The following is a 24,206-nucleotide window of genomic DNA, read 5'->3' as shown; positions in this document are numbered from 1 at the left end:
TGATCGATTTTGAGTAAATTTTTTATTTTTTACTTTGTGTCTGGTTTCTTTTACTCAGCAAAAAATTTTTTTCTGATAGTAACATCTTGTAACTTTAACATATATTTGTATAGTTTCAAAGAAAAACAGTCATATATGCTTATATATGCAATATTAAACGTATTCACCTTTCACATGAGCTTTTACAATGCTATGCAGACCCATATTACAGTTATTAGCATTCCCTAGGTGATGTACATGACCTTAGACTTTCCCTTAAAACCACTGTAATACCCATATAATACCACTGCTGGTTACAAACGCTGTGTTGTGTTTTCAACTTTTCTGTTCATTTCCGAAGATTAACAAACAACCTTTTACCATATCTGCACAGATTAACCTTCAGCCTTCCATTCTCCAACCTCATTCTACCTTATGGTGACCCATACTCTAGTTATTAACTCCAAGAGTTCACATAATATATTTAGTTCATAATAGCACAGTCATACAGTATTTGTCCTTTTTGTATGACTTGCTTCACTCAACATAATATCCTCCGTTTTCATCCATGTTGTTATATGCTTCACATCTTCATTTCTTCTTACAGCTGCATAATATTCCATTGTGTGTGTATACCACAGTTTATCCATTCATCGGTTGATGGACATCTGGGTTGTTTCTGTTTTTTTGTCAATTGTGAATATGCTGCATTGAACATCGGTGTGTAGATGTCTGTTCGTGTCACTGCTCTCAGTTATTCTGGGTATATATGTTCTAGTGGTATTGCTGGATCACATGACAAATCTATGTTCAACTTCTTCAGGAACTGCCAAGCAGTCTTCCACCATGGCTGTGCCATTTTTCCTTCCCCCAACGGTGAATAAGTGTTCCTATCTCTCCATATCCTCTCCAACACTTGTAGTTTTCTGACCTTTTTAATAGTGGCCATGAAAATAGGTGTGAAATGGTATCTCATTGTAGTTTTTTTTTTACCCCCTTAGGAGGTACTGGGGTTCAAAGCTGGAACCTTGTTCATGGGAAGCAGCCACTCAATCACTTGAGCTACATCTGCTCCCCTCATTGTAGTTTTGATTTGCATTTCCCTAATCACTAGTGATGTTGAACATTTTTTCATGTGTTTTTTTGTCATTTGTATTTCTTCTTTGGACAAATGTATTTTCAAGTCTTTGCCCTTTCTTTAATTGGGTCACTTGTCTTTTTATTGTTGAGTTGTAACAGCTCTTTATATATCATGGATATTAAACCCTTATCGGACATGTGACTACCAATATTTTCTTCCATTGAGTCAGCTGCCTTTTCACCCTTTTGATAAAGTCCTCTGAGATGCAAAACTGTTTAATTTTGAAGAGGTCCCGTTTATCTATTTTTTATTTTGTTTGTACGTGCTTTGGATATAAGATCCAAGAAACCACCACCTACCACATGATATTTAAGATGTTCCCTACATTTTTGTCTAGTAGTTTTATGGTCCTGGCTTTTAGATTTAGGTCTTTTGATCTACTTTAAGTTGGTTCTTGTATAAGGAGGGAGATAGGGGTCCTCTTTCATTCTTTTGGTTATGGATATCCATTTCTCCCAGCACCATTTATTGAAGAGACTGTTTTGTCCTGTCAACATGGACTTGGTAGGTTGGCTGTAGAGGTGAGAGTTTGTTTCTGGACTCTCAGTTCTATTCCACTGATCGATGTATCTCTCTTTATGCCAGTGCCAGGCTGTTTTGACCACTGTAGCTTTGTAATATATATTAAGGTCAGACTGTGAATTCCTCCCACGCTGCTTTTTTTTTAGAATGTTTTTGGCTATTCGGGTGTACTTCCCTTCCTAATAAGTTTGGCAATTGCCCTTTCAATTTGTATAAAGTATGTTATTGGAATTTTGAACAGTATTGCATTGAATCCATAAATCAATTTGGGTAGCATTGACATCTTCATGATATATAGTCTTCCAATCCATGGACATGGAATGTCTTTCCATTTGCTTAGGTCTTCATTGATTTTTTTTAAGCACTGTTTTATAGTTTTCTGAATATAGGTCCTGTACTTCTTTGGTTAAATTGATTCCTAGGTATTTGAGTCTTTTTGTTGCTCTTGTAAGTGGAATTTTTCCCGATTTCCTCCTCAGTTTATTCAATACTAGTGTACAGAAACATTACTGATTTTTGTGTGTTGATCTTGTATCCTGCTACTTGGCTGAACTCATTTATTAGATCAAGTAACTTTGTCATAGACATTTCAGATTTTTTTTTTTAATACTAGTCATTTTTTTTTAAGATTTTTTTTTGTATTTCTCTCCCCTTCCCCCCCAACCCCGTACGTGGGGGACACCCCTGTGTGGCATGGCACTCGTTGCTTGTGGCAGTGCTGCGCATGAGCCAGCTCATCACACAGGTCAGGAGGCCTGGGGTTTCAACCCTGGACCTCACATGTAGTAGGCGGACTATCTCTCTGTTGAGCCAAATCTACTTACCAAGTAGTGAGAGTTTTACTTCTTCTCTTTGTGTTTGCATTTCCCGCCTTTGTCTAATTGTTGTAGCTAGAACTTCTAGCACAATGTTGAATAACAGTGTTGACAGTGGGCATCCTTGTCTTGTCCCTGATCTTAGAAGGAAAACTTTTCAGCCTTTCCCCATTGAGTACAGTGTTGGCTGTAGGTTTTTCATATATGCCCTTTATCATTTTGAAGAAATTTTCTTCTATTCTTATCTTTCAAAACATTTTTATCACGATTTTTTCAAATGCCTTTTCTCCATCGAGATGATCATGTGTTTTTTCCTTCAATTTATTAATATGGTATATTACGTTAATTAATTTTCTTACATTGTACCACCTTTGCATACCAGGAATAAATCTCACTTTGTCATGGTATATAAGTCTTTTGATATGCTGTTGGATTCTATTTGCAAGCATTTTGTTGAGAATTTTTGCATCTGTGTTCACTAGAGAGATTGGTGTATAATTTTCTTTTCTTATAGTATCTTTGTTATTAGGGTGATTTTGGCTTCATAAAATGTGTTGGGCGATTTTCCCTCCTCTTCAATTGTTCAGAAAAGTTTAAACAGTTTAAACAGGATTGGTGTTACTTCTTATCAAAATGCTTGGTAGAATTTACCTGTGAAGCCATCTGGTCCTGGACTTTTCTCTGTTGGGAGATTTTTGATGACTCATTCCATCTTTTTAAATGCTATTGGTTTGTTAAGTTTTGTATTTCTTATAGAGTTAGTGTAGATTGTTTGTGTGTTTCTAGGAATTTGTCCATTTAATCTAGGTTGTCTAGTTTGTTGGCATACAGTTTCTCATAGTATCCTCTTATGATTGTTTTTATTTCTGTGGGGCCAGATGTAACTCTCCTCCTTTCATTTCTGATTGTATTTATTTGCATCTTCTCTTATTCAGTCTTTGTTAGTCTAGGTAAGCTTTGTTAATTTTATTCTTTGGTTTTCATGTCATAACTTATTTTTGTTGTATTTTTACTCTTTCACTTATTATTTCTGCTATTCTTGCTGTTCTATACTGTCCTCCAAGCCTTTCTCACCTGTGTTTCTCTTTCAGGTTGTAAGGCTCCCTTTAATATTTCCGGTAAAGGTGGATTCTTTTTTATGAACTCTAATTGTTTTTTTTTAAATTTTATTGCTACATATTAATAAGGCATACAATTCATCCCAAGTGTACAATCAGTGGTATTTGGTATAATTGTACTGGATTTTGTCTAGGTTCTTGAGTATGCTACAGAAATGAATTTCAAGAGCACATGGGCTGAGTTAGGCCAGTAATTTATTCAGGTAGGGAGGGAAGAGAAATGGGAGAAAATAACAGATCATGGGTTCCAGATGGAGAGGAAGTAGCTTAAGAGTGATAAAGAGGGCTGATTTATAGACTACAATTCCCTAATATAGATTATAAATGCCCAGGTTTACTTGTGTAGGGCGACCAGAATCAGGGTCCAAAGGCGAGAGAGAGAGAGAGAGAGAGAGAGAGAGAGAGAGAGAGAGAGAGAGAGAGAGAATGAATTCAGGCCTTGTACCTGCTTTTTTTTTTTTTTTTGTTATACATGTATTTTATTTTATTTTATTTTTTTTTATTGACGTTGTAATAATATTACATTAAAAATATATATGTGAGGTCCCATTCAACCCCACCCCCCCGCCCCCCCTCTCCCCGCCCCCAACAACACTCGTTCCCATCATCATGACACATTCATTGGATTTGGTAAGTACATCTTTGGGCACCTCTGCACCTCATAGACAATGGTTCACATCATGGCCCATACTCTCCTCCATTCCATCCAGTGGGCCCTGTGAGGATTTACAATGTCCGGTGATTACCTCTGAAGCACCATCCAGGGCAGCTCCATGTCCCAAAGACGCCTCCACCTCTCATCTCTTCCTGCCTTTCCCCATACCCATCGTCCACCATGTCCACTTTTCCCAATCCAATGCCACCTCTTCTATGTGGACATTGGATTGGTTGTGTCCATTGCACCTCTATGTCAAGAGGAGGCTCAGATTCCACATGGATGCTGGATGCAATCCTCCCATTTTCAGTTGTAATCACTCTAGGCTCCATGGTGTGGTGGTTGTCCTTCTTCAACTCCATCTTAGCTGAGTGTGGTAAGTCCAGTAGATCAGATTGTAGGTGCTGGAGTCTGTTGAGGCTCAGGACCTGGCTATCACATTGTCATTCCAGAGATTCAAATCCCCTAAATATATCTTAAACCCCAACATTAACTACACCTCCAGCACATTAGCATGAAAGTCTTATGAAGGGAGATCCCATCTGAGTCCAGATTCATCACACATAAACACCATTTCCAAAGAGGGGCCATCTGCCCTGGTAGTTAACCCCATCGGCCATGACCATAACTCCCATGGGTCTCTTTAGCCCTCAAAGGAACCAATATCTGGGGGTTGTATCTGCTTTATCTGTCTCTCTGACTCTGCTCAGTTGTGCATGAGGGCAATCCTTCTGCCAGCCTCCAGACTCTTTTTTAGAAACGTGTAGCCATATAAACTCATTTCTCCTTTCAATTTCCCCCTTACTTTAGGTCAAACAGCATTTTAAAGTCATGGTATTTTATGTAGACATGGATATTCTGCTGATCCGCATTGAACCTTCCGTATAAGGTCATTTTCCAGTTGCATCATCAGTTGGTAGTTGATAATGGTCCCTCGTTGCCAGGGAGGCTCATCCCCGGGTGTCATGTCCCACGCTGGGGGGAAGGCATTGCATTTACATGCTGAGTTTGGCTTCGAGACTGGCCACATTTGAGTAACATGAAGGCTGACAGGAGGAAATTCCCAGGCACAATGTTGCTCTAGGCCTTGTTCTTATTTTAGGTTTGTCAGCTCAGAAGCATAGTCATTAGCATCAGGGGCTCACTGTTGAACCCTCACTCCCTCCCGGTCCCCGCCACTGTACCTGGGAGACTGTCGCTGCTCCCCTAGGGACCACGACAGAGCACCACTGGCCAGGAACCCAGTACCCCCCCTACTGTGGTTTTTAATTGTTGCCACTATGAGTATATCCAAACATTACCATGCACCCTGGACATATGTTCTGTACAGCTCCCTGTCAGCCATATATCACCTGTCATTGGTATCCCATACCAGTATCCCTCCATTGCCATTGTTGAAACACTCTGTGATCCAGAACTCCCCGAAATTTGAAGCCCAATATAATGTCATGGTCCCTTACTAGGGAATGGCATATAGCGATGGGTTTAAAGGATAGATAAAGAACTTGGATAAAGTTAGATAAAGAACTTAGATAAAGAATGTTGACTTGAAAAAATTCCACATCCTATCTTTTTCTTTTTTTCTTCCCCCCCCCCCCCAATTATTCAGCTTTTCTTCACAGGAGTCCTAGACCACAGCAATGTATATATATAATATACAGCACTTCCACACATCCACCAGAAAACCTTTTCCCTTCCACAGTGATACTCTTACGCCCTATTCATATCATATTTACTTAAAGTGATGTACAGAGTCTGAGACATTAGCTTTCTAACAAGGTGACATCTGTGCTTACATTATGGTGCATACTTTAGGATGCACAGTTCTTTACATTTTTAGTTATCCTATGTTTTACATTATGGTTTACATTATCAGTCTGTCATCTCCTATATGTTATGGTGTAATATTACATGTTTTATATCCATCCTTGTGTACTCTCAAGAAACTCCTCTCTTACCCCCCATTTACTTTGGTTCCACACATTTAACGTCCATTTTCCCTTCCACCTTGGTGCCCACAGTGACAGCCAACCTCCGTTTCCTGAGGAGCCACTTCCAGAGATAGATGGAATAGTGTTCAGGGCCTAACTTGCTCAACTGCCCCAATGCCCTGGGAGCCACCCTTTCTCTTGAGGGATACAGTTCCCTCTATTTGATGGCATTAGTCCTCCCCAGGATGTGGGTCCACCCCCACTCTCACTACTTGGGTTTCTACCCCATGGTGTCACCCACTCTGGCAGAATGAGCATTTAGACATTCCCCAGGAGCCCGTCCTGCATCAGACCCTCCCCTCCGAGCATTCTAAACAGGTGACCCTCTTTATTATATTTTGATGTGATTTTCTCGGCATTTTACTCTCCAGCAACACCTGACCCTCTCCTGTGTTCGTATGCTACCCCTCCCTCCCCCCACTTTTGGGCAACGTTACCCATCCGTCCCTCCCCAGCCACCCTCAAACCCGCAAAGCCCCAACCAAAGGCAACCCCTTGCCCCCCTTTTATCTCTTCTTTGTGTTCATACTTACACCATCTCATCTTAAATTCCACCCCTGCAGACATCGGCTCATATCCTTCCTCCACCCTCCGATTTCCTGTAAGCCTATCGTTCAGTCTCTTGCTATCTAGGGCAGCTTGTTTATTTCATATCATTGAGGTCATGTAGTATTTGTCCTTCAATGTCTGGGTTGCTTCACTCAACATAAGGTTCTCAAGATTCATCCATGTTATCACATGTGTTTGTAGTGTGTTTGTTCTTACAGCCGAGTAGTATTCCATTGTGTGTATATACCACATTTTATTGATCCACTCATCTGTTGATAGGCATTTGGGTTGATTCCAACTTTTGGCAATAGTGAACAATGCTGCTATGAACATTGGTGTACATATATCGGTTTGTGTCCTTGTTTTCAGTTCTGCTGGGTATATACCCAGCAGTGGTATTGCTGGGTCATATGGCAAATCTATGGCTAGTTTTTTGAGAAACCGCCATACTGTCCTCCAGAATGGTTGGATCCTTCTGCATTCCCACCAGCAGTGGATGAGTGTTCCCCTTCCTTCACATCCTCTCCAGCACTTGTATTCTTCTGTTTTTTTCATAGCTGCCAATCTTATGGGTGTAAGATGGTATCTCATTGTAGTTTTGATTTGCATTTCCCTGATAGCTAGAGATTTGGAACATTTTTTCATATGCTTTCTTGCCATTTGTATTTCTTCTTCGGAGAAGTGTCTGTTTAAGTCTTTTTCCCATTTTTTAAATGAGTTGTTTATCTTTTTATTTTCAAGATATAGGAGTTCTTTATATATGCAAGTTATAAGTTTCTTATCAGATATATGATTGCCAAATATTTTCTCCCACTGTGTGGGCTCCCTTTTTACTTTCTTGACAAACTCCTTTGAGGTGCAGAAGGCTTTAATTTTGAGGAAGTCCCATTTATCTATTAGTTCTTTTGCTGCTCGTGCTTTTGGTGAGATATTCATAAATTCATTTCCTATTACAAGGTCCTGTAGATGTTTCCCTACACTGCTTGTCCCAGTCTGAATCTTTTGATAGGTGAGTTTAATCCGTTGACATTCAGTGTTATTACTATCAAGGAATTATTTGTGTTAGCCATATTTTGATTGGATTTGTGTTTGTCATATTTTGTTTGTATATTTTTTTTTTGTCTTTTTTGTTGTTGTTGTTGGTCTTATACTCTCCTCCAACTTTGCCTTTCCTGTTTTTTCCTTTCTTCCTGCAGATCTCCCTTTAGAATTTCTTGAAGGGGAGGTTTCTTGTTGGTATACTCTTTCAGTTTCTGTTTGTCTGCGAATATTTTGAACTCTCCATCATGTTTGAATGCTAGTTTAGCTGGATAGAGTATTCTTGGTTGGAAATTTTTTTCCTTTAGTACCTTGACTATATCATACCACTGTCTTCTTGCCTCCATGGTTTCAGAAGAGAAATCAGCACTTAATCTAATTGAGCTTCCCTTGTATGTGATGGTTTTCTTTTCTCTTGCTGTTTTTAGGATTTTCTCTTTGTCTTGAGCATTGGATAATTTGACAAGTATATGTCTTGGGGTGGGCCTGTTGGGGTTTATGACTTGTGGAGTGCGCTGTGCTTCTTGGATATGTACATCTGTCTCTTTCAGTAGATTTGGGAAGTTTTCAGCCATTATTTCCTGCAACACTCCTTCTGACCCCTTTCCCTTCTCTTCACCTTCTGGAATGCCTATAATACGTATGTTTGAGCGTTTTGCATTGTCATTCAGGTCCCTAAATCCTAATTGGATTTTTTCTATCTTCTTATTGACCCCTTCTACTATCTGTTTGATTTCTGATGTACTGTCTTCCACATCACTAATTCTCTGCTCTGTCTCTTCTAGTCTGCTGATATTTGCTGCAAGTGTATTTTTGATTTCTTGAACTGTGGTGTTCATTCCCATCATATCTGTTATGTTTTTGCGTATGTCTGCAATTTCCCCTCCAAGTGATGTCTTCGTGTTGTTAACCTCTTTCATTACTGCATCAAATTTGTCGGTGATAAATGTTCTGAGATCTTTCATTGCTTGTGCCAAGTTTTGCTCCCCTTCGTGATTATTGGTTTGTTGATTGGATTCAGCCATGTTTTCCTGATTATTGGTTTGGTTTGTAGATTTTTGTTGCTTTCTGGTCACCTCTTTATTTTGACGAATTTAATCAGTTCCTTAGCTTCTTTGTCTGCTCTTGGAGGTTAATTAGTTGTTATTTTTGCATAGGTGTTATATCTTCTCTTTGTCACTTTTTTCTTCTTATTCTAGTTACTTGTTGTTGGTTAAGTTCACTTTAGAGGAAAGTATTAGTGTTGGGGAAAGGCAATTGTGTAAGCAAGGGAAAAGTGTAAAGTAGTATTGGTGATGTATGTTAACAAAGCAAGAATATGAGATCTGGGAGGATGGAGGTTAGATTCATGTAGATTGTATAGAGTTATAGCTGTAGGTAGAGTACCTTTTATGAAGTAGATGACTGAATATGGGAGGAATATGGTATGAACTACAAAGCTATTGTTTTCATGAGAGAGGGAAAAAGAAAAGAAAGGTAATAGTTTCAAGAGTGGATAACAGACAGAAAACAGAACAAAGGTATTAGAAATTAAGAGTTAGACACTTTGTGGATCAAAGAACGGGAGGTGGGGGGTGGAATATAGGAGAGACAGTAGATGATAGTGGATATTAAGATGCAGGGGAAGGGGGATAGTGTAGGTAGCCTAAATCAGTTCACACAGAAATGAGGCAGTGGAGGATGGGAAAACCCAGCAAATGTGAGGTGTTCCCTGTAGCACCTATTGTATACTTGAATTAAAATAAAATAAGTGGAAGATGAGGGACAAGAGGGAAAGAGAAAACCGAAAAAAAAAAAACTAATTATAATAAAGAAAAAAAGAAAGACAAGAAGAAAGGAAGAAAGAAAAAGAGGATGGGCAAACGGTGGGGAACGGATAGGGGGAATAGAGATACAGGTATACACGTGTCACAATTGCAACACTATCTAAAACAACAACTTCCCCCCGCTTTGCCCTAAAACCCCCGGTCTGTCTGCCCAAATGGGTCTGCAAGCACCTCCCTTCCCACAAACCCCCAATAGGCCGCCCAGGGCCCACGAACTCCCCAGTACTGCAGATGCTCAAAAAAAAAAAAAAAAAAAAAAAAATTAAGTAAAATAAAAAAAAAAAACAAAAAAAACCAAAAACCAAAGAACAGAAACTCCTCCCCAGGCCCGCCGCTGCCCGCCGCGGAGGCCTGGACCGGCTCTGGCCGGCTCCTTACGCCGCCGCGGCCTGGCCTGGCTCCTCCCGGCTCCGCTCGCTACAGCGGCCCAGCCGGCTCCCGCGTCCACCTCCGGCCGCCGCGGCCTGGACCGGCCCCGCCCGGCTCCGTACGCCTCCGCGGCCCGGCCCGGCTCCGCCCGGCTCCGCTCGCTACAGCGGCCCAGCCGGCTCCCGCGTCCACCTCCCGCCGCCGCAGCCTGGGCCGGCCCCGCCCGGCTCCGTATGCCGCCGCGGCCTGACCCGGCTCCGCCTGGCTCCGCTCGCTACAGCGGCCTGGCCCAGCTCCGGCGTCCGCCTCTCGCCGCCGCGGCCTGCACCGGCCCCGCCTGGCTCCGTACGCCGCCGCGGCCCGGCCCGGCTACGCCCGGCTCCGGCGTCCACCTCTCGCCGCCGCGTCCTGGACCGGCCCCGCCCGGCTCCGTACGCCGCCGTGGCCCGGCCCGGCTACGCCCGGCTCCGCTCGCTACAGCGGCCCAGGCCCGGCTCCGGCGTCCGCCGCCCGTCGCCAAGGCCTGAACCGGCCCCGCCCGGCTCCGCACGCCGCCTCGGCCCGGCTTGGCCCGGCTCGGCCCCGCCCGGCCCCGCTCGCCGCCGGCGCAGCCCGGCCCGGCTCCGGCGTCCGCCGCTGCGGCCCGGCCTGGCTCAGCCCCACCGAGTGGGGCTAGATGCCTCGTCTCCGCCTACCCAAGGAGGGAATCCTCTACAGGTAGCTGGGATCTCCGTGTATATTTTACAGACGGATCCTCTCTGTTACCTTCCCTCCAAATCGATGTCCAGACACCTCCGGACCAGCAAAAATCCCGAAACAATCCGGTCCCAAAGAGTCTCCAACGCCGCCCAGCCGATTCCCTGCAGAAGACCCTAACAGGGATGTTCACTCAGCCGCCATCTTGCCCCTGTACCTGCTTTTGGACTGTTAATTATTCCACCCCTTTGCTAATGGCAGGGGAGGAGTTATAGCTGTTTGCTGTTTTGATTGGTTACCCTACCCATCAATCCCCTATGAGGGCCCAATGGTAAAGTCCTTGGGGAACATCTGGGGCTTCTCCTGGCTTCTGAAGGAAATCCTGTCCTGAATGGCAGAATCTTGGGGAGGGTCTTCCAGCAGCTGTTCTGGGGGTTATTGATATCCATGTGGACTTCTTGCCAGGTTCCAGATCCATCTATTGATTCCCTGTCTAACTAGCCTCCTTCATAATCACATAGTTATGCCTTCATCACTTAGTTTCTGTTTGTTTGTAAATATTTTAAACTCACTTTTGGGAAGCGGACTTGGCCCAATAGATAGGGCATCTGCCTACCACATGGGAGGTTCGCGTTTCAAACCCCGGGCCTCCTTGACCTGTGTGGAGCTGGCCCATGCACCGTGCTGATGTGCACGGTGCATGGGCATGTGCCGTGCCATGCAGGGGTGTCACCCGCATAGGGGAACCCAATGCGCAAGGAGTGCGCCCTGTAAGGAGAGATGCCCAGCGCGAAAGAAAGTGCAGCCTGCACAAGAATGGCACTGCACACACGGAGAGCTGACACGACAAGATGATGCAACTAAAAGAAACACAGATTCCCAGTGCCGCTGATAAGGATAGAAGTGGTCACAGAAGAACACACAGCAAATGGACACAGAGAGCAGACAACTGGGGGAGAAGGGGAGAAAAATAAAAAATAAATCTTAAAAAAAATAATAAACTCACTTTCATATTTGAAGGATAATTTTGCCAGATAAAGAATTCTCAGCTGGTAATTTAAAAACTTTTTTTTTTCATCACAGAAGTTGTAAATTTACAAATAGTCATGCACATGTGTAGAATTCCCATACAAGGGTGTGTGGGATGCAGGATACCAAATTTGTGGGTTAAAAGCTAAGTTAGCCTTAGGCTGTAATCCTGGGGGGGGGGGGGGGAGGTGGATTTTTGTGGCCCTTTTTGTCTGTAGCTGCTGGCCTGAGGCCTGAGAATTCAAAATTGCCTATAGGGTGGAGGTGAACTGTGGCAACTGCAGCTTCAGCTTTAACTCATAATTTTGCTGTCCAGAGTCTTGTCCTTTGCCCCTCTCTCTTCTGGGTGGTGGCCAGCCTTCCCCTGATGTCCTAAACCTTAGAAGATGTTTTTCCCCCAGGCTGTTTCTGCCTGTTCCCTAGCCCCTTCTCTGGGAAAGGAGAGAGTCCTGTGTCTTTCCTCGCCTGCCATATTTCTGGGAGTCCTCTGTCTATTTTATTATAAACACTTACAGGGTGCGAAGTGGTATCTCATTGTGATTTTGTGAAGGGATTTTTTAAACAGAACAACTTTCTATTTGAAAGTATTTATACCGTACATTATATGTTTTTATTCTTAAGTATTTGAATGACTAAATAGGAACCATAAATAGTAATAAAGTAACAGTATCACTGAAATAAATGGTAATTTGAAAGTAATTTAGATTAGTTTGATCTTTGAGCCTGATTTTTTTTATATCTTTCACTATTCTTAGACCATATAAACAAGGCAACTTTCAATTCATGTTTAAGATAATTTTCATTCTTCTCCATGTTCTGATTCATATGAGCGGACTTTGAATTTGAAAATAATTGCAAAATTATCAAGCTTATTTTCCTACTGTAATATTTTTCTTTGTTAGGAATTCAGAAATCTTCTAGATGTAAATATTTCATTTAAAATATTATGATTTTTTTTTTTTTTTTTTTTTTTTTTTTGAGGTACCATAGGTCAGGGATTGAACCCAGGACTACATATGTTGGAAGGCAGAACTCAAGCAGTGAGCCACATTGGCTTCCCTGAGTTGGTTTTTTTTTTCCGGCTGTTGTTTGTTTTTGTTTTTTTCAGGAGGCACTGGGAACCAAAGCTGGGACCTTCCATGTGGGAGGCAGGCTGTCAACCAGTTGAGCCACATATGCTCCCCCTAAGATAGTTCATTTTAAAGTGATAGAAATAGAAATGATTTCTTGTAATATAAATAAAAATCTGACTTGTCAGTTGGGGAAAGTGGACTTCCTACCTACTTATACATCTCTACATTGACATCTAAGGAAGGAATACTATTTTTTTATTTTGTTTTACCTTCTAACAACAAGATACTTCCTTTCCACTCCCTGTTGTATACTCTTTTTTTAATTTTCAGAGATACTGGGGATTGAACCTGGGATCTCATACATGTGAATCAGGCACTCAAGCACTGAGCTACACTCGCTCTGCTAAACTTTTTATTTTCATTTTTTGAGACTGTTTTCTACTCTTAGTGTTCCCTTTGTATACGTTTGGAAAACTTAAATACATAACCTTTTATATGGTGTTTTATTCTTTGCTTTTTCACTTAGAAATTTAAGTTTTAAAGCCTTGGTGTTAAATTGCCATATACTTTTTTTTTTTTAAAGATTTATTTTACTCATGTACCCCCACTCTCTTGTTGTTTGCGCTTGCTGTCTGCTCTCTCTGTCTATTCATTATGTGCTATTTCTGCTCGTCCTCTTTTTAGGAGGCACTGGGAACTGAACCAGGACCTTATTGTGTTCTCTTATTGTGTTCCCTCATTGTATCTCCTCATTGCTTCTGGTCTTCTTGCTTGCCTATCATGTCAGCTCGCTGTCTTTAGGAGGCACTGGGAACCAAACCCTGGACCTCCCATGTTGTAGGTGGGCACCCAGCTGCTTGAGCCACATCTGCTTCCCATATACTTATTTTAGAGCATTTAATTAGCTTGCTTTACAGACTGATATAGGAGCTTATTAAGGTAAAAAAAGTCATCCCCAAAGTGAATGCTCTCTATAATATAGGAGATTCTAGGTAGCAATTTTTTTTTTTTTGCATCCCTGGATGGCCACGAACTCTAGGTAGCATTTTGCTCAAAATATTGAAAGCATGTTCCATTTTATGTGACGTATTCTATTCAGTCTGCTTCCTTTTAATATAATTACTGTGGCAACGCATACAGCGCTTTTCCTCCCTTTACCTTCTTTTACCAACATTTTGTTGAAATCACTTTATTTGGGAAGAGGATGAAAGAATGAAGAGGAAGAGGCAAACAATTTAATGATTGCACATTTTTCCTTTTTAGTATTTACAGTTCATTGCTATCCAGGGCTGACTATTGTCACAGGAGAACATTTAGCTTATAGTCATACCAACAATTAAAATGTTGGAAAAACTACCTTAACTAATAATGTGGGGAATTCGTGTGGAAAATTTGCCCCTGTGTATTCTGGTAAACATTTGATAAAGTACTTCAGAAACATAAAAAGTATCTATACTGTGCCAAGCACTTGAGGAGACATGGAAATAGCTTTCAGCAGTTTAAATGTCTAACAATAAGATAGTGGGTAAATAACAGTAGTGACCATTTTTTTGAGCATTGCTGTGTCTCAGGTTATAGTCAGGAAATAGTGACTTACTTGGTTATTAATGTGGAACTGAAATTTGAATCTGTTTCCCTTGGATCTTCCTGAAGTTAGGTGAGTTTTGAGCTGGGCTTTGAAAGGAAGGGAAAGTATGGATTCATATGTAGAAAGCAAGGGGTGAATGGCTGACACAGAGACATAGAGGTGGGGATAAAATTAATTGTACCTGGAGTATGAAAAGTAAAGTAACTTGTTCCATTATCAGGTATCATGCAATTGCTCTGGCTAAGTGAGCACAGGAGTGATGTTGTGCAATGATCTTTGAAGGTTATTTCATTAATGGTAGTGGATGGATTGAGGCATAAGCAGGTTTTTTTTTTTTTTTTTTAAATCCACAGAGCCTTCTCAGATTTTCCTAGTTACACATGCACTTATTTTTTTGTGTGTATAATTCTATTACAGTTCTATGCAGTTTTGTCATATATGTAGCTTCATGAAACTACTGCCAAACTCAATATACAGAACTGTACCATTACCACAAGGCTTCCATGGGCTGCCCCTTTATGCCTACCCTGGTCCCCCACATCTCTAACTCCTGGTAGGCACAAATCTGTTCTCCATGTCTATGATTTTGTTATTTCAAATGTTATATAAATGGAATCATAAAATATGTAACTTTTTGAGATTGTTTTTTTCCACTTAGTATAATGTCTTTGAGGTTCATTGAAGTTATTGGGTGTATCAATCATTTGTTCCATTTTATATGGATACATTATAGTTTGTTTAATCTTTTGTCTCTTAAAGGATGTTTGGTTGGTTTCTAATTTTTGACTATTATTAATAAAGCTGCTATGAACATTATGTACAAATTTCTTCATGAACATATGTTTTCATTTCTCTGGAACAAATGCTCAGGACATCCATTGCTCTGTTATGTTGTATTTTTAGTTTTAAAAAGCAATGGTCAAACATTTCCAGAGTCGCTGTACCAATTTTACATTCCCACCATCAATGATCTAGTTTCTCCACATCCTTACCAGCATTTGTTTTTGTCACTGTTTTTTTCTCACCTGTTGTGTTAGGTATATGGTAACGTCTCATTGTACTGCTAGTTTTCATTCTCCTAATGGCTAATGATGTTGAACATCTTTTCCTGTGATTGTCGCCTATATATTATTTTCAGCGAGATACCATGTTTTTTGTCCGGTTTCTAATTGGGTTTTTAAAAAGTTATTGTAGTTTTATACATATAAAACAAAATTTACCATTTTAACCATTTTTAATGTATAATTCAGTGGCAGTAATTACATTTAAAAAATTTTAGTGCTCTCATTATCACTATACATTACCAAAACTTCATCACCTCAAACAGAAACTCTGTCCATTAAGCAATAACTTCCCAATGGAAGTTAGAAATGTCATATTTTTAAATGTATCTTATTATTTATTTACCTATTCATTATTTATTTTTAGGGAGTGGAGCAACTGCTGTGGTCCAAGCAGCATATTGTGCCCCTAAGAAGGAGAAAGTGGCAATCAAACGGATAAACCTTGAGAAATGTCAAACTAGCATGGATGAACTCCTGGTATGCATATTTCATATATCTTACATGGAGAGAAATACCCCTGTGTATTTGTGTTTGAATGGGTAATAACTTGAAATTTTCTATTTCTTTCATTTTAAAAAAGATTTATGATTTCTTCACAAAGTAATGTTTATTGTGAAAGTTTTTAAAATCCTGATAACTAGAAAGAAAAAAAATTAGTTAATCCTTTCACTGTGAGATTAACATTTGCCAAATGACATCTTTCAGGCTGAAATTTAAATATCTTTGTATTTTACAATAATGTAATTATATACTTGGTCTTTTCATTGAATAATTTAGCATAGAAATCTTTGTGATTGTAAATGTGATTTTCAGTGTATGTGTATTCCATTGAATAGGTAAGCATGATTTATTTAACCTATGTTCTAGTATTGGATAATTACTTTTTTCCTTTTCTTTTTAATTTTTAATTTTTATTTTTTTACTGTTATAAATGATGTTTTACTTCTGTATTTCCTTAAAATATTATCATGCAGTTGTGCTTCCTGGGTTACATGGAATATCCTTTTAAAAGACTTTTGGCCTCCTAGAAACTTGGTATCAGTTTGCATTTTGATGGAATATGAGAGAGAGAGTGACCCCCAGGCAGAATGGGCTACTCAAAAGGCTGGGGAGGAAAGTGGATGTGGCTACCATATGGGAGGGCCTGGGCCCTTTTGGGCCCTACCTGGGGCCTCCTGGTGAAAAAAAATAGCTTGCCCACATGGTGAGCCAGTGCCCATGCAGTGAGCCGAGTGCCTGTGCAGCAAGTGAGTCATGCAGCAAGATGATGATGCAACAAAAGAGACTTAGGAAAGAGTCAAGGCGAGGTGCAATTGACCAGGAACTCAGGTGGTGCAATTGACAGGGAAACTTTGTCTTTATGAGAGGTCCCTAGGATCAAATCCCAGTTGAATCCTAGAGGAGGAAAATGAGAAGAGAAGACAAAAAGACAAATAGATACAGAAGATCACACAGTGAATAGACATAGATAGCAAAAAACAGCAGGTTGGGGGAGATTGAGAGGGGGGAAAAAAGGCTAGGGAAAGGAAGGGGAAAAGGAGGTCCCAAGGAACAATACGTAGAAGAGATGTTCTGTGGCATTAAAATCTTTTCAACAGGGATTTTTTGGTACTTCTTTTATGCACTGCGCCTGGAATAGTTTTAAGTATGTGGTAAGGGGTCAATAAGGGAAATGAGTTAGTTGGTAATGAATTAGTAGAAGCTGAAAAAATATGTGGCTGAAGTGGTCTTGAACTATCCTTTGTGAGAGAGCATTGACTTGGAAGGAGAGGTTGATTGAAATCCTATTTGATGATATTGAATTTACTTATATAAACAGTTCCTTAGAATACTATTGGTCTGGGTGGTGCTGGTCTGTGAAGAGGTAGGGTGGGTGGGTGGATTGCACTGTCCATGGAACTGGGGGGAGGGACTGGCTTAGGGTGTTGGATGTGGGGGGGCATGCAGTACAGGGCACACCTAGGGCAGGCTTCTAGGGAATGTATGTGTTCACCTTGTCATGGTGTGTTGTATCAGTGAGTGGAGACCCACATAATGAGTGGGAAGGTGTTGGACTCCCATCCTGGGGAGTCCTGCTATGTTCTCAAACAGAGGGGCAAGAGTCTCTTGAGAGCAGAGGTAGTGCCTCATAGGGGAGGATAGGTCAGTATGTCAAGCCCTCAGTGTTGTTGCAAGTAACTATGAACCTTATTCTTCAAGAGTGAAGCTTGGTGGTTGCTGTGGGTTCTGAGGGGAGAGGGAGGGAGGAATAGAACAGATGGAAGAGGGGGTATTTAGAGGGCAATGGAAGTGTTCGGCATGATCTTGCAATGTTAAATTTTGTCAAAAATTTTACAAAAGTATATGAAATTTTCCTTAGTATTATAGGTTGCCTAAGAGTTACTTCCTGGGAAGCGAACTTGGCCCAATGGATAGGGTGTCCGCCTACCACTTGGGAGGTCCGTGGTTCAAACCCCAGGCCTCCTTGACCTGTGTGGAGCTGGCCCATGTGCAGTGCTGATGGGCGCAAGGAGTGCCCTGCCATGCAGGGGTGTCCGCCGTGTAGGGGAGCCCCACATGCAAGGAGTGCGCCCTGTAAGGAGAGCCGCCCAGCACAAAAGAAAGTGCAGCCTGCCCAGGAATGGTGTTGCATACATGGAGAGCTGACACAACAAGATGACACAACAAAAAGAAACACAGATTCCTGGTGCCACTGATAAGGATAGACATGGTCATGGGGTGGGGGAGGGGAGAGAAATAAATAAAAATAAATCTTAAAAAACAAAAAGAGTTACTTCGTGAGAAGCCTCCTCTAAGGAGGCCTCTCTAAGCCAAACTCAGCATTAAATGCATTACCTTCCTCGTAGGCATGGGACGTGACTCCTGGGGATGAGCCTCCCTGGCACTGAGGAATTACTACTGTAGCAGTTTGATATAGCTATGAATTCCAGAAATGGATACTGGATTATGTTTATAAAGTGATCAGTACCTGGGCAGGATTAAATTATGATTAAGGCTCTGATTGGGCCACGTCATAGGGAGTTGAGTCCCCACCCACTGGTGGGTAGAGACTCACAGATAAAGGCTAAGGACAGAGTTGAAGGGTTTTTAATGTTGGAATTTTGATATTGGAGTTTGATGCTGAAGTCTTAAACTGGAGCCCCAGGAAGTAAGCACACAGAGGAAAGAGAAGCAAGCCCTGGGAAGAGAGGAACCTTGATCCTGGAGAGAAGCAAGACCTGGGAAGAGAGGAACCCAGAAAGCTGAACCCTGGCAGATGTTGTCAGCCATCTTGTTCTAACACGTGAAAATAGACTTTGGTAAGGGAAGTAACCTATGCTTGATGGACTGGTAACTGTAAGCTTCTACCCCAAATAAATACCCTTTATAAAAGCCAACCTGGCTTCTGGTATTTTGCTTTAGCACCCCTTTGGCTGACTGATACAACTACCAAGCAGCAACTAGCAATGCAACTGGAAAAAGACCTTGAACAAAAGGGGGAAAGGGTAAGTTTATATGGCTCAGAGACTTCAAAGTGAGTCGGGAGATTATCCCAGAGGTTACTCTTATGCACATCTCAACAGGATCTCATTAACTGCCACAGCAAATATTGCATGAGATAGCAGGGTTCCTGAGGGCTCTGGAGACACCTAGACGCTGTAGCCAGAACTGACAGCTCAGGAGTTTGGTGCCCTGCCAGTGGACCCTACTTTGGAATTTTTGCTTCCCAGTGTGACAGAGTTGGACTCAGTTGTGGTTTCCCTACACATGGCTCTTCTGTCCATTCTATTTGAACCCATAGTTAATACTAGAGTTAAAAGGTTTATGTCCAAATGACTTAAGTCTTTGGTCTGTCCATGTGCCACTTAGGTCCTGACTCTCAATAGAGTTGCAACACCCACTCTCCAGTTCATTGGACTTATCCAGTACAACTAACAAGGAGATATTGATGGACAATGACCATCCCAAGGAACAGAGAAAGTCTACAGCTGCAAGCAAAATCGTCCTATCCATCTGCCCCATGGGATCTAAGCCCCCTCTCAATTAGAGGAGGAGTGGGCATCACCATCCCATAATCCTCAGGATTTTGGGGAATGAATGATGGACTAGAGTAGACTTACTGTTATCCTGGTAATGGAAGAACTTTCATCATTAATGTGGAGACAGTGGCCATTGGAGGTTTTTAGGGGCGGGAGAGGGAAAAAATAGGTGTGATATGGCATTTTTGGGACATTTTCCTGAATGAGGTTGCAAAGACAGATATGGGTCATTATGTATTTTTTAATAACTTACGAAATTGTGTGGGAGAGAGTTTAAAGCATAATGCAGGGAAGTGGATATGGCTCAACTGATAGAGCGTCTGCCTACCATATAGGAGGTCCAGAGTTCAAACCCAGGGTCTCCTGACCCGTGTGGTGAGCTGGCCCACGTGCAGTGCTGATGCGTGCAAGGAGTGACGTGCCACGCAGGGGTGTCCCCTGTGTAGGGGAGCCCCGTGCGCAAAGAGTGCACCCGTATGGAGAGCTGCCCCACACCGAAAAAAAAAAAAGCGCAGCTGCCCAGGAGTGGTGCCACACACATACGGAGAGCTGATGCAGCAAGATGATGCAACAGAAAAAGAGACATATATTCCTGGTGCTGCTGACAAGAATACAAGCAGACACAGATGAACACACAGCAAATGGACACAGAGAGCAGACAACCGGGGAGAGGGGACAGAAATAAGTAAAAAAAAATAAATCTTTAAAAAAAAAGTATAATGTAAACTATAATCTACATTTAGTGGCAATGCTTCAATATGTATTGGATCAGTTGTAACAAATATACACACTAATGAGGGATGTTGTTAATGTGGGAAAGTGTGGGAGGGGGTGGGAGTGGGGCATATGAGAATCTGCTATTTTTTTATGTAACATTTATTTAAAGCTTTTTAAAAATAAATAAAAAACAAAAAACCCCACAGTCCCTTAGAGCACCATTTGGACATTTGAACTGCAGTGATGTTTTTTTAAAAATTAATAATTGCTTTTTAAATTTTTAAATTTTAAATTTTATTCTCCCCACCTTTGTTGTTTTTTTGCACTCATTTTCTGCTCTCTGTGTCTGCTTTTACTTTTCGTCTTTCTCTTTAGGAGGCACCAGGAACAGATCCCGGCCCTTCCCGTTTGGGAGAGAGTCACTCAGTTCCTTGCGCCACTTCATCTCCTTGGTCTGTGTGTCTCTCTCTGTCTCTTCTCTCCGTCTCTCTTTGTTGCATTATCTTGCTGCACCAGCTCACCTCTCCGCTGTGTGGGTTGTCAGCTTTCTTCCGCATGGGCTATCAACTCTCTGTGGCACAGGCCAGCTCGCCTTCACCTGGAGCTTCCCATATGGTAGACAGGAGCCCAATTGCTTGAGGCAAATCTGATTCCCAAAGTGATGGCTTAAAAAAAGTCTGCAAATTGTAAACTAATTTCGTTAAGGAAAAAAATTTACTTATGTATTAAAACTGGAATTTGGAAGACCAATATGAATACTTACCATTTGTCAATTATTTTACATAATACATAAGTATAGTATAAAAATGAATGTAAGTCTTATTATTACTTACTTTATGACTAAATAAACCAAGGCTCAAAGGTTAATTTAACTTGACAAAGTTCATCAGATGATAATATCAGACATCTTTTCAGCGCTAGACACTTAAGTATACTTTAATCCTCATAATATCTTTATTTTATGTCTCTTTTAAGATTTATTTTATTTATTTCTACCCCACCGTCCCCGTTCCCCCGGTTTTCTGCTCTTTGTGTCCATTTGCTGTGTGTTCTTCAGTGTCTGCTTGTATTCTAAATAATTGGCTCTGGGAACCAATCCTGGGACCTTCCAGAGTGGGAGAGAGGCAATTACTCTCTTGCACCACCTCAGCTCCCTTGTTCTACTACGTCTTCTCTTTTCTCTCCTCTGTGTCTCTTGTTGTGTCATCTTGCTGCGTCAGTTTTCTGCTTCGGCCAGCACTCCTGCGCAGGGCCGTATTCCTGAGTGGGCTGGTACTCCACGTGGGCCAGCTCACCATGTGGGCCAGCTTGCCCTCACCAGGAGGCCCTGAGGATCGAACCCTGGACCTCCTATATGGTAGACGGAGTACAGTTGGTTGAGCCACATCTTTTTCCCATCATATCTTTATGACATAGATAGTACCTCCGTTTTATAGATGAAAGTTATAAATCATTTAATAAGTGTCAGGTCTGGATTAAAAATCAGGTCTCTCTGACTCAAATCTGTTCTTCTTAGTATAATAGTGGCACAATGTTTATTATTTTAATTTAGAAGTAGAACAATTCTTCTTGAATATCATTTGACATTTTTGGTAGTAATATTGTTATTACGCTCAAACTGTGCTTTCAGAGGAATGCAAATTTGATATAACTTAGTAAAAGAAAAAAAATTGTCTATACCTCTCTAATTTTTGGCCACATTACAATAAACTTTATGTTGCAAATATAGTGTAAAGGATGTTGCAAATGTAGTGTAAAGGAAAAAAAGTAACTTTTAATAAACTAAGTTTAAGATAATTGGCTTTTTTTTTTTGCACAAGCACTTAAGACCTCACTAGACCCTGAAGAAACCTCAGGAATATGAAAAATCTATTATTTGTAGTGTTCTTGGTGTCAGAACCTGGCGGTGAGATCTGAGTGCTGAGGTTTCCATTTCTGAGAGATATGAAGCCTTTCAGTTCATCTTGAGAATTCTATTGCATGAACATACTTTTGATGATGTGATCTGAAAATTTATTTTCAAAGTTATATTTATTTTTTTGCAGAAAAGGTGTCTAGGTTCTCCGAAGAATACTGATGGTAGAGTGGGTGACTGAGCGCAGCACTTCACATGTACGAGGTCCCAGGTTCAATCCTTGGTACCTCCTAAAAACAAAACAAAACATACAAAGAAGGCTGATGTAAACTGAAATTATATGTGTATTGTATGGTAGTAATTAATGAGGGAGCAGTATATTGCTGCTTCTTCTTTTTTTTTAAAGATTTATTTATTTATTTATTTTTCTCCCCTTCCCCCCCCACCCTGGTTGTCTGTTCTCTGTGTCCATTTGCTGCATCTTCTTTGTCCACTTCTGTTGTTGTCAGCGGCATGGGAATCTGTGTTTCTTTTTGTTGTGTCATCTTGTGTCAGCTCTCCGTGTGGGTGGCGCCATTCTTAGGCAGGCTGCACTTTCTTTCGCTCTGGGCGGCTCTCTCCTTACGGGGCGCACTCCTTGCGCATGGGGCTCCCCTACGTTGAGGCACCCCTGCGTGGCAGGACACTCCTTGTGCGCATCAGCACCGCACGTGGGCCAGGTCCACATGGGACAAGGAGGCCCGGGGTTTGAACCGCAGACCTCCCATGTGGTAGACGGACACCCTATCCATTGGGACAAGTCCGCTTCCCTGCTTCTTTTTCTTGTCAAAGTGTTTAGTGTTTGACAACTTTTACTAAGAGCAATGGGGAAATTGGTTGTCAAATCATACTATATTATCTCCAGAAATTTTTGAGATTTTGCTCTCCTCTGGTAGATGATAGGATTAGAGTCACTGGACAAATACCTTAGGGGAGCATCTTTCCTTCTACTCATTCTCAGTTTAGTTGAAGAGTTAAGGTTCTTGCCTGCTACACAAGACAGAGGGTGACAAATACCTTAGAGAGGAATAAATACTGTGGAAATAAGAAGAGGAAGAGAGGGTCTAGTTAAGGAGGTAGAGGGTTTTGTGGAGATGCTTATGGCCCGGCTGCCAAGCTGGGAAGCCTTTGAGCCCGCAGTTGATGGTTATGTGGGTTGTTTCCACTTTTTGGCTATCATGAATAATGCGGCTATGCTTATTTGTGTACACTGTATCTATCTAGGGAATATACCTAGGGGTGGAATTCCTGGGCCATATGATAAGTCCTGTTTAACTTTTTGGTGAACTGCCAAACTGTTTTCCAAAGTGGCGCCTTTTACATTCCCACCAGCAATATGTGAGGATTCCAATTTCTCCTTCAGAAAAACTTGTTACTGTCTTCTGTTTAATTATAGCTGTTCAAGTGGATTAACTCTGTAACAGTTTGCAAGATGAATTCTGGAAGAGACCAGAAGCAAAGAGACTTGTTAGAAGATTTTGCTGTAGTCCAGATCAACTGCTTTTTTTTTCTTTATCTGTAATAAATTTTATTTTTAAAGAGGCTTTAGAATACAGAAGAGTTACATAGAAAGTATAAGGGATTCCCATATACCCAACTCCCTCCGTCCCCCCCACCTTCCACAATTAATAACATCTTACAATTGTGTGGTGTATTTGTTACAAATGATGAATAAATATTGAAGCATTGTTACTAACCAAGATCTATAGTTTACATTGTGGTTTACTCTTAATTCCAGTGCCCTAAAAATACCCTATTATTCCCTCCCCCCCTCAAAACCTCTGGTAACTGCTGTCTTTATAACAGTGTTACATGTACTTCCGTTACTACAATGCTAATAAGTTTACTTTTTCTATCGTTGCCTTCCCCCCTTAGTTTTGTTTATTCCTCAGCCTCTTGTATTTTGGGATGGTGGTGCCTACTCTGCCTCAGATCGAGAGGGGGCTTAGGTCTTATGGGGCAGATGAAAGGAACTCTTTTGCTTACAGTTGTAGGTACTCTCTGTTTTTTTGGGATGGGGGTTGTCCATCATCTTGTTAGTTGTCCTGGGTGAGTCTGATAATCTGGGGAGTAGGTGTCGGCTGCAACTCTTGAGATTCAGGGCTCAGTCGGCATATGAACAT

The 24,206-nt window shown here is 41.4% G+C and overlaps 1 protein-coding gene across 4 annotated transcripts in view; it reads left to right on the top strand.

Annotated features, from left to right (window-relative positions):
- The window catches only part of OXSR1 (oxidative stress responsive kinase 1), a 146,661-nt gene that overhangs the window by 5,294 nt on the left and 117,161 nt on the right, over nt 1-24,206 (top strand). For all 4 annotated transcript variants that reach the window (XM_058290744.2, XM_058290745.2, XM_071212876.1 and 1 more), the window contains exon 2: nt 15,818-15,930. In XM_058290744.2, coding sequence (XP_058146727.1) covers nt 15,818-15,930 — 113 coding nt within the window. The remainder of the gene's footprint in view (nt 1-15,817; nt 15,931-24,206) is intronic.

This window comes from Dasypus novemcinctus, chromosome 31 (genome assembly GCF_030445035.2).
Source record: "Dasypus novemcinctus isolate mDasNov1 chromosome 31, mDasNov1.1.hap2, whole genome shotgun sequence".
Taxonomy (NCBI): Eukaryota; Metazoa; Chordata; class Mammalia; order Cingulata; family Dasypodidae; genus Dasypus; species Dasypus novemcinctus.
Note: the sequence above shows the minus strand (reverse complement) of the source record. Positions and strands in the feature narration are given on the sequence as shown.